This window comes from Mus musculus, chromosome 9 (assembly GCF_000001635.26).
Source record: "Mus musculus strain C57BL/6J chromosome 9, GRCm38.p6 C57BL/6J".
NCBI classification, from domain to species: domain Eukaryota; kingdom Metazoa; phylum Chordata; class Mammalia; order Rodentia; family Muridae; genus Mus; species Mus musculus.
This window is the reverse complement of record NC_000075.6, coordinates 123840907-123852029: the sequence shown is the minus strand read 5'-3', so window position 1 is coordinate 123852029 and position 11123 is coordinate 123840907. Positions and strand designations below refer to the sequence as shown.

General features: G+C 42.7%; 1 protein-coding gene and 1 long non-coding RNA gene across 6 annotated transcripts in view; one reads left to right on the top strand and one right to left on the bottom strand.

Moving 5' to 3' along the window:
• Positions 1–66: 66 nt before the first annotated feature.
• Gm51700 lies at positions 67–5920 on the bottom strand. The gene is made up of 2 exons (XR_003948283.1): positions 1029–5920; positions 67–799 (listed from the first exon to the last, which is right to left on the bottom strand). It is a non-coding gene; the product is annotated as a predicted gene, 51700 (long non-coding RNA).
• Fyco1 (FYVE and coiled-coil domain containing 1) overlaps positions 131–11123 on the top strand; it is a 62400-nt gene continuing 51407 nt past the window's right edge. Inside the window, exons 1-3 of one of the 5 annotated variants that reach the window (NM_148925.3) lie at positions 369–617; positions 6761–6877; positions 8422–8571. In NM_148925.3, coding sequence (NP_683727.3) covers positions 8517–8571 — 55 coding nt within the window. In that variant the 5' untranslated portion in view covers positions 369–617; positions 6761–6877; positions 8422–8516. Of the gene's footprint in view, positions 250–368; positions 733–6513; positions 6878–7061; positions 7528–8421; positions 8572–11123 lie in introns of those variants that run through there. The other 4 variants (NM_001110253.2, XM_030244078.1, XM_017313159.2 and 1 more) reach the window with 4 other exon arrangements.

Sequence of the window (11123 nt, the reverse complement as noted above, 5' to 3'; positions counted from 1 at the left end):
GCCGGGAGTTGTAGGCCATCCGTGAAGCATGCCGGGAGTTGTAGGCCATCCGTGAAGCATGCCGGGAGTTGTAGGCCATCCGTGAAGCATGCCGGGAGTTGTAGGCCATCCGTGAGGCATGCCGGGAGTTGTAGTCCGCGCGCGCTCTGGGGCTACTGGGCGCTTCATGGCAGTCGGCTCTGTGCTCGCCTACTCTTCCGCTCGGCCCTAGAAAGTTTCGTTTCTGCCCAGCGGAGGACCCACGAGCGTGTAAGTGCCGCAGGCGCCCGGACAGGCATCGGGGACACTGGGGCCTTTCTGGACGTCGGCGCGGAAGCTTCGTGGGGGCGTGGGTCGTCCCCTCCCACACAGGGCGCCTCGGGAGAACCCTCTCTCCAGAGAGGTTAGCTCCAATACGCAGGCTGTCTGCGGGGTCGTAGAAAGACCCTCAACACTGTTCCAAGATCGGAGCCGGCAGAAGGGGGCCGCCCTGTGAGGCGGAGCTTCGGCAGCTCTCCCCGAACCCCTGGCACAGCAGCCAAACCCCGAAGTTCTCGCGGGCACTGGGACTTGATCCCCAGAAAGCCAAACCCTCCTCTCTGCAGGACTCCTGACGCCCCTTCGGTCCAGGAGACACAGTTTGTTCCTTTTGTATCTTCGCTGACCTGACCCGCTGCCCTTATGCTCAGATAGTTCAAGGGGGCTCTGCGGTCAAGTTTCTGGAAACACCTGTAGGACGACTGAATGTATCTGGTGTGGTAGCTTGTCCTGTTGGCACCCAGGCTTGGGCTGCGGATGGGGGGCAGGGCGGAGCGACATCCTATTTGCATAAAAGAAGAGAACATGTAGTTGACACTTAAGCCAAGTCAAGTAGCTTCCTATTAATGCTATGATTCTCTGTGTCACTCTGCAAAGTTCCCACGGCTGGGCTGTCTCCTGCAGAAAAAACAGCACTTGTTTCTTTCTGTCCCTATGATTGTTTGACTTAACACAGGTGGTTTCCTTTCCAGACAGAAATGGGGCAGAGGCTCAGGACTTAATCTACTTACAGCCTCTCTCAGCAATGGTGGTCTGAAGCAGGTTAATTCCTCTGCCATCTGCTTGCTGCTGTTGCTGGGTTGGGGGAAGGGAGCTGTGGGTTTCTACTTTTAGTTTTGCAACCTCCTGGCTGCCCCGACACTCTCGGTCTATGACAACCAGTTCTGCTGTGTTGAAATGCAGAATACTGATTATGGGCCAGGATTGTTATCCTGGAAATCAGCCCAGGGCTGACTGTCAGCCTCCTTTACCTAAAAGGATCTGAAAAAAACAAAAACAAAAACAAAAAAAACTATAGCTTTAGGAGACAGAATTTATCTGTTTGTTTAATGTTCATATTTGTGTATCACTTCTTGAAAATTGTTTATTTTATTAAGAAAATAGATAACGTATACAGAGTCCTGCAGTACCGTGTGTGTGTGTGTGTGTGTGTGTGTGTGTGTGTGTTCTTAATATTTTACTTTATTTTTGTAATTGGTTTAGAACTTGGAAATGGTCTCAGGTTCCTTTGCCCCTTAGCCAGCATGGCTAAGTGCCAAGTGTTTAGCCCAGTCCTTTGAAGTGAGATAAAAGACACCACTTGTAATAGCAAAATCATCAATAACAAACATCTGGTGGTCTTGTTTTATGTTAGTCCTTGAGGCTGGAGGCCTGCTGCCTCCAGAACACAGAGTACTCAAGAAGTGTCAGTCCTTAGTCCTAGCTTCCCTTTGCAGGGAATGGTTAGCTGACAGGTCACCTCTGATTTCTGGAGATTCCAAAAACAAGATAAAACTCAAGACTGGTGTAGCAGTGTGAGCTAGAGGAAGTGTGTTGACTACCTATGATCTCATGCCAGGAACCACTGGGAACCCAAGAGTTAGAGGCCACATTCACTACAAGCATCTCCCAGGCAGCAGAAAGGGTTATAACTAAGGTTTTTAACCTTAGAGGTACCTGTAAGCAGAGGCCAGTTGTTTGTGACCATGTTGACATCTGAGTGACTTTGTGTTCCTGCTTCTCTCTAACAGCATTTGAACCTTAATTTGAAGTTATTGTGGGGTAGAAACTGGGGTGTTTCTGTGAGCTTAGACATGGAAAAACACTGCTTTCTAGTTACTTTTTGATGTATCACTAAAATTAACTGAAGTGTCTGTACCATCCTAGGAGCATAGCTCTGACCATGCACAGTTGGGCAAGAGGAATATTATCATCCACTTTCTGACATTGGAGCCATTTAACTAGCCTAGTTATAGTGGCCACCAACGGTCCTTGTTGTTCATAAGACTCTGGCATTTGAACAGCAATAAAGGCCCATTTTCCTTTGGTCCAGGTTTCAGTGTCAAGAAGAGGATATTTGCACATTATGGTTTAGTAGAAAGGTGTAGGAGAATCTGTGGTTTTTGAAGACTATGCTGTGGCCTGGTAATTGGTTACAGTACTTATGGAGTAGGCTAGTGTTTGGTTTTAGTATCTGTGGGCTGACCTAGCCAACCAGTAGCCTGAGGTACTGCACCTTTGGCCTGAGGTAGGACATCATATTTGTGATTTCTTAGCATCCAAAAAACTTGGACCAAAAGAACCATCCAAGCAAACTTTTCATATACTTAGAGCTAGGCCAAGAATGAGTTCCTAGAGAGATTCAGTGTAAGTCTGGACAGTTGAACCAGAGAGGGTCAAGTGAAATGAAGCTATAATGAATTTGCTGAAGCTATGATTTTCCCTCCCTCCTTTTTCCAATCACAATTCTTAAACTTTGTGTGAAGGAAGATAAAGGTTCACCTCCCCCACACTGCACCTGAAAAACAAGATGGAAAGTGGTCAGTAACTTAACATGAGCTAAATGTACATCTAGTCATACCATGATCCTCATCACATTATTTCTTGAATAATAATGTACATATAAAGCAGTCTTAAAGCCTGAACAGGGTACAAATTGACAAAAGTCACCTAATAAGGAAGAGTGTCTTGTCCATTCCTCCTAGCTCAAGCTTCAGTCACCCTGGATCTTGGCCTTATTCTATTTCTATCATGCTTCTTCCTAGGGGCACCAGAACCCAGACTCCAGATACCACCCCACCCAGTTTGCCTGGTTGATATTGTCAGATCCACACATCTGGGAATGGAAACTGACTGGGGAAATGTGTTGCCTGTTAGACCACCACAAGAAAATGCCACAAATTAAGCTTAAGCAACAGAAACATATTTTCCATAATTCTAAGATTTTCCATAACTCCTAGATAAAGGTTTGGCTGGTCCTGAGGCCTCTGTTCACTTGCATCTGTATGCTTTCTCACTATATTCACTTATCCATACTGTTTTGTGTCTTTATAGTTCCCCTTACAGAAACAGATCAGATTAGATGAGGACCTATCATCAAAATTTCATTTAATCTCAGATATCTTTCTACTAAAGACCCTGTCTTTAAATACAATCATGTTTTGAGATATGGCGGTTAAGGCTTCAACCTAAGACCAGGAGGTAGACATAACACTGCCCCTAACAAAAAGGTTTGGTTACTGAAAGCTAGTGGCAGGTGTATTGATTATTATTCTGGATCAAACGAAGATTTATGAGCAAGACTTCCCTAGAGAAAAAACTGATACTTCTTTCTGCCCAAAATAAGACCAGAAAGACTAGAAGAACAAATTAGTCAGGGGAAGGTTTGGGGAGCATGACAGAATTTGGTCTTGATAAAGGGCACAAAACATTGAAGCCTGGAACCAGAGCCTTGGCTATTCCAGGGTAGTCCATACCAACACAACTAAGAAAGGATTAATGACAGTTCTGTCACCCCAGAAAATGGGACCTTATATAACAGACTAAGATGTGAACAACAGGTCTTATAGAAATCTCCTGAACACTAAGAACACTGCAGATCTGTTCATACAGTCTAGGGTAGAGGACATATTCCTCATTCATTGCTGAATTATGTTATTCCACTTACTCTTGGAATTGTACCTCTGCAAGAGTCTCACAATAAGGGCAATATAATCTTCACAGTTACATTTTTTTAATGCACATAGTTTGTGCTCAATGAAGAAACATTTTTAAATTGAAGAAATAGAACTTTTCCCAATGTTATATTTTATTTTTGAGATTATAATATAATTACAACATTTCTCCCTTCCCTTTCCTCCCTCCAAACCTTCTATACTCCTCTTTGCTGTCTTTCAAATTCATGGCCACTTTTTTCACTAAGTGTTGTTACATCGTATATAAGTTCCTAAATATAGCCTGCTCAGTAGGAATAATTGTTACTCATGAATGTTTTCAGGGCTGACCATTTGATATTGAATGACCAATTGGTGTGCTCTTCCCTGGGGAAGACTTTTTTTTTTTCCATTCTCAGCATTCTCTATTTGCTTGTAGTTCTTTGTGTAAAGTTAAGGATTCATGGACTTTACCATGTCCACTTTGACATGTTTTTTGTTGTTGTCCTTGTTCAGCCCACAGTTAGGCAGACATGTTGGTAAGGCTATTGTAGCTTCTACATCACTAGGAGACAGTCTCACAGCAAACTCCTGGTTCCCCTGTCTCTTATAATCTTTCCAACCTCTCTTCTGCAATGTACTCTGAGCCTTACATTCAGGAGTTGTTTTGTAAGTGAATCCACTGGGACTGAGCTCCACAAGTTTACCTTTTTATTAGTTGGGGTTTTCTGTAGTGGTATCCATCTGTTATAAAAAAAAAGTTTCCTTTATGAGGGATGAAGACTACTCATATCTCTAAGTATAAGAACAAATATTTAGATTGCTGAAAGTTTACCCATGTTTCCACTATTTGAAAGATTTTTATTATTTACCTTTTTGGCATACTTTAATTCCTCAAGGTTTTGTTTGGTTTGTGTACTGAGGATCTATATTCTGTCCCATTCTTTTGGCAAGTAACTTACTGAGGATTCTTCATATACCTGAACTGTACTAGGTGCTGGAGAAATATGAACAGTAATGGAGTTATAGAACAAGTAGAAAAAACAGTGATTAAAGTACCATAATATAAAATGCCCAAGAGCCATAGGAGGTATGAGACTCTGTAACGAAAGCTTATAATTATAAGTACTGGACAGTTGGTGTTTTATCCGGCCTCAAATGATTTTTCTCATTTACAACTTTATTGGAGACATGTCTGTTTTTCCCATGGTGTTAAGCTCCTTAAATGCCAGAACTCCTCACCACCAGCATTGTTCAGAGCTGTGACACTCTCAATCTTGAATGAGATCTTCTTCCTTAATAATGGTGCCAAAAATACATCTTGTCTGGCTATCAGCTTGTTAGCACCAGAGATTATCTGAGCTTTCTCAAGGCCATGCATCGTGACTGGTTGAATATGTCTGTGATGTATTCTCCTTTATTGCCAAGTACCCAGGAGTTGTTATCTATAACCCTGCCTGGGCCACTTATACTCTATCTGGATACCAAATGTTTTTCTCTTACTCTCCTTGGTAGAGAGCTTCTTAGATAGGGCTACTATTGCTATGAGAAATACCTCTTGATGAAGCCTTTTGAGGAAAGGGTTTTGTAGGCTTATTCTTTCACATCATAGTCCATTACTGAAGGAAGTTATGATAGAAATTCAAATAGCTCCTGCTAGAGGCAGGAGCTGATGCATAGGCCATAGAGGAATACTGCTTGTTGGCTTGCTTGCTCTTCATGGCTTGCTCAGCCTGTTTTCTTACAGAACCCAGGACTCCAGCCCGTAAGTGGCCCCATTCATTATGGCTGGGGCACTCCCACATTAATCACTAATTAAAGAAATGCCCTACATACTTGCCTACAGCCTCATCTTTATGGAGGCATTTTCTCAGTTGAGGTTCCCTTCTCTCAGCTTGTGTCAAATTGATATAAAACTGGCCAGCACAATTGACCCCTTATCAACTTGACACACAACACATCAGTGTTAACTGCAACCTTTCCTTTCATTCCCTTGTTCAGCTGCAATATTACAGGTCAATATCAACATCACAATATAAAACATTTTGCAAACTTAAATAGTCTAACCGTCTTACAAATTCTAATACTTTAAAAGTTCAGTCTCTTTTTTAAAAAAACTGAAGTCTCTCAACTGCGGGCTCCTGTAAAGTGAAAAATAGGTTAAATACGTTCTTTAAGAGAGACGAGCCAGGGCACTGTCAAAATCTGATCTGAAGAAGCAAAAGCAAATTCCAATTCTATACATAACTCAGTGTCCAAGATCTAGAACCCACTCACCATCTTCTGGGCTCCTCCAAAAGGCCCCACAATGGGCTGGGCCATGTCATATAAGTTACTAATTAAGAAAATGCAATAGGCTTGCCTACAGCCTAATCTATGGAAACATTTTTTTCAATTGAGAACCCTCCTCTCAGATGACTCTAGCTTGTGTCAAATTGACATAAACTAGTGAGTACAGTAACTCAGCTTTAGTAAAGCTAGACTATGCCTTGTGAACCCCTCTACCTGGAGAAACACTGGGATGAGAAACAGACTTCTCATAAACTGCTCCTGTGTCTAGTCTATTATCCTTGATGAGTGGCATCAGTACTTGTTAGGGGCCTTTATCGGGAGTAGTTAGTAAGACTGTGATCTGTCTGAGTGCCTGGCTCTTTCTTCCTGGGCCTGAGAGGCTCTCTGTGTTTTCACTGAGTCACGGCTGTGCTGGCTTGTGTGTTAAAAATAGACCCTAGGCATCTGCTTAGTGACAAGCCTTTGCTGACCTGACCAGTCACTCTACTGCTTAGAAATATTTGGCGTCACTTATGGCTTAGTTGCTGTTTCCTTTCCAGGGCTTCCTTGCCCCACCTCCTGAAACCTGAAGGGGGCCATAGCACTGAGTGAGAGAGAGCTGGCACATGTTAGACAGATTCAAGGTGACATGTTACTGTGAACTGCTGAAATTCAAGGTAGGAGCCAGGAGAAGTGTTGTCATTTTCTGTAGTGGTGACTGTGCTGTCTTAAGGGCACAGCAGGATTTACTGAGAAAACCCCAGGTTTGAAATCACATAGAAGAGTAAGCCACTTCTAGTCATTGACACTGGGCCTTAGGTTACAGAGCATCAGCTTTTCTTTTGTAAACAGGAAAGGTGTTTACCCTACCATGATGATTGTGAGAAGTGCTTTGTGTAAATATGTACCAGCTCTCGGGAATATGGCTGCTACTGTCCTTACAGCAGACATTGTGCCTTTGCACAGAATACCTAAAGGGCAAATTAAAGCTTCCTAAAGGCCTTGATGTCCAAATGCATGGTCAGAACTCTCTTCCAGGTAGGTGCTCACATCTCTTTTTGTTCGTCTTCAAACATATTGTGACCTTAAACGACATTAACAACTGCCCAAGTCGTACTAGCTGTAGACTCTCCAACTGGGGAAAACTATGACTGAGCTTAAAATAGTACCTTGTCTCTGGTCTGATGGGAGGGCTATGTAAGCCCATGTCAGGGAACATTTTCATTCTCAGGCTTAGCTGAACACAAGGTAGAAGAGGCTCAAGTCTGATAATGGAAGAGCCACCTTTTACTAGGCATACCAGACTGTTCCTGTTAGAAGCCCTAGGGTATGTATCCCCTGCTTCTTGGACCCCTAAACCCTGCCTGCTAGAAGTTTTCTGACTATTCCTTTGAAAGAAGTATAAGAAAAATGGCTCTGAGCAGATCTGGCTCCACAGGGTTTAGAGGTGTCAGAGTCTGAGATAAGCGGGTCTGACCTCTGTGGGAAAACGTGAAGGAGCCAATGGAGACTTTTCTGAGGATTAAATATGAGGCAGTTTTGTCCCAAGAGACAGGAAGAGTAGCTTGGGAAAAAAACAGCTTTGCTTTTGAGTTGATCTTGCTTCTTTTCACATTTACTTTAGTTAGGGTTTCTGTTACTGTGATAAAGAATGTGACCAAAAGCAACATGGGGAGGAAAGAGTTTATTTTATCTTAAAATTCTCCAGTCATACTTTGTCACTGAGGAAAGCCAGGCAGGAACCTGGAGGCAAGAGCAGGAACAAAAGCCGTGGAACAGTGCTGCTGACTGACTTGCTCCTTGTGACTTGCTCGGCCTGCTCTCTTCTACCATTCAGAAACACCTGCACAGGTAGCACTAACCACAGTGGGAGGAGCCTCCCTGTATCAATAGCTCATCTAAAAACTGCCCCGGAGACTTGTCCACAGGCCAGTCTAAAGGACATTTTCTCACCTGTGGTTCCTTCTTCAGTAATTCTAGCCTGTGTCAAGTTGACCAAAAACAAACAAAAAAAAAATTAAAAAAAAAAAGACAAAACACACACAGAACAGTCTAGAATCAAGTCATGATGTCAGAATATAAGTATATCAGAAGCAAACCTGCTAACAAGATTCACACAGAAAGATCAAGCCATCTCCTTAAGGAAAGATACCTGATGAGTCCTTATACCCAGAGTGAAGGTCCTCTACACTCTATAAACTGTGGCCTATTCCCTGTACAGGTGCTACCATGGAGTCTGACCATTGCTGACCAGCAGCCACACAGCACTGAAGTGATAGCCTGCTTGGACCTACACATCTAAGAAAGAGGAAAGCCATGGCTTCTAGCAGCACTGAGACTCAGCTCCAGAGGATCATCCGTGATCTACAAGGTCTGGTTGAGTGGCTAGTTGTAAGGAACTTGGGCTTGTGCCTTGCCTGTTGATAGTCAGAATTCAGCCCTCTCCTTGTTCACGCACAGAGTAATTCGAGCCCTCAGGGACACATCATATTGAAATATTTGGTTTTCAGATATCCAGTCTCTGTGCACATGGGAAGGCTTACCTCACACACCTCTCAGAACAATATAGGTAGTTTGTGAATAAAATCAAATACCATTAAGAGGGCTGGTTTCAGTTGGTATTTGTGCTTTAAGTTGCCTCGGTGCCTTTTATGGAATCACCCCTTGCCAGGCTTTGGTGAGCTTGGGTTTTGTTTTGTTTTTTTTTTGTTTGTTTGTTTTTTTTAAGATTTATGTATTTATTTTACGTATATGAGTATACACTGTCGCTGTACAGATAGTTGTGAGCCTTCATCTGGTTGTTGTGAATTGAATTTAGGACCTCTGCTCCCTCCAGTCAACCCCGCTCACTCAGTCCCTGCTCACTCCGGCCCAAAGATTTATTTATTATTATAAATAAGTACACTATAGCTGTCTTCAGACGCACCAGAAGAGGACATCAGATCTCATTACGGGTGGTTGTGAGCCACCATGTGGTTGTTGGGATTTGAACTCAGGACCTTTGGAAGAACAGTCAGTGCTCTTACTCGCTGAGCCATCTCACCAGCCCCTGAGCTTGGGTTTTAAGGAGAGAAACATTCTCCTCTTTTTAAACAGGAAGGTGAAAAACTTGGAGGTTTCATGTTGCACCAGCCCCCAGCCACTGATGGCCATTTCCCCATGCATTTTAGTCCTAGTTCTGCTTACCTCCTGGCTTCCTGGGGGAGCCACTTGGATTTTTGTAACCATTGGAGACGGGTAAGGGTGGGGAAATAGTCAAAACTACAGCTAGACCTTGACAGAATAACAACATTTCTGTGGACTGTGAGAGTCCGAGTTTTACTCTTCTAAACGACTTCCCAAGGACCTGATTTTAGTACATCTCACAACCCTACTACTGCCAGACTTGATTTTATAAGCCTCTGGAGCTCCAGCACATTTGCCATAGATCTGTGCCCGCAGCTGTCTCAGTGACACTTCCCTGACAGCCTAAAATCTGGGTTCCTGACTGCTAGGGCTGAACAAACACTAGAAATCTTGCAATAAAGGCTGTTGGTCCAGGATAGCCTCAGTGCAGTCCACAGTCCAAATCTTAGATCCAAAGCCAACAAGATCCAACCCGCTTCCTCAGATTTGCTCTTTGCAGTGCTTTGGGGCCTCTGATGGCTGAAGCATGATAAGTGCCCATTATCTCAAAGGCAGACCAAAGGTGTTCCAGAGCTAGATTTTGTTTGATTTTATAATATTTTTAGATATTTTGCAATTTTGTAATATTTTCCTGGTTGAACATCCCTAATTTAAAACTCTGAAATCTGAAATGCACAAAAATCCAAAACTTTTGAGTTGTATTTTGTTTCATGTGCATATGACATTGCCGTGCATACAGGTTATTGATAGTAACCTATGGAATCTTCTTGTTTGGTCCTATGAGGTAGGTGCTGTTACTGTCATTTTCCAGTGAAGGAAATAGGCACAGTAGTGTATCTGACTTACCTATTATCATAGAACCACTGTGGAACAAAGCTTGGAGTTAGACAGCACCAGTCTTAGCTCACAACCACATTAGACTTTCAGCTAAAACATTTAGTGTTTTTTGTTTTGTTTTAAATTATACAGATATACAGAGAAAAATAAATGGCCATTTGGGCAAATCTGTGTTTACCTTTAAAAGTTTTACTACAAAGTAGTCTTTTCTGTGTCACAGTGGCTAGTTTTCAAAGACAGCCTTCTGTACCATATTACCCTCACAGAAATCTCAGAGTTGATTCAATAGTCTTAAAACCTACATCCTGTCCTCAAACCCAACCAACAAATAAGGGGAGCAAACTACACACTGGAGAGGTAGAGACCAATGTCTGCTTAGAGCTCTGCTGTTCGCCAACAGGATCTTAAGCTGAGTCTCTGACCCCTGTACCCCTTGTCTGTAAAATGGGGAAGTGGGGGTGTTGATAATAAGAGATTTCCTAGATTCCATGTTGCATATAATTTTTTCATCTATTCTTGGTGCTAAAAGTAGAATGCATATTACATAGCATCTCAGGCTTATTGAAGTAAGGCAGACACTCCATTAATGGAAAGTACATGTAAAGGTCTGACCCTTCCTGGGCACCCAGTCAACAGACGCAGATATTGTTATCATTGTTACTGTTATCTACACTCGGTGGGTGCTCTAAAACCCGGATTTAAGGCTCCCACTGTTGAAGAGAAATGGGACCTTTTAGAGTCTGGTGATGACCAGTGATTGGGTCATGGCCACTCTATCCTGACCTTTATTTATTTATTTATTTATTTAATTTTTTGCCTTTCACTGTCCTAAGTCTGCTTTGGTTTGTGATTCTACAGTTGACTAACACACATACCAACTATTTGTTGACTTGCTGTATATACATAGTGCTAGGTTGGTGGTAGATACAGGGATGAATTTTTTAAAAAACAAAACAAAAA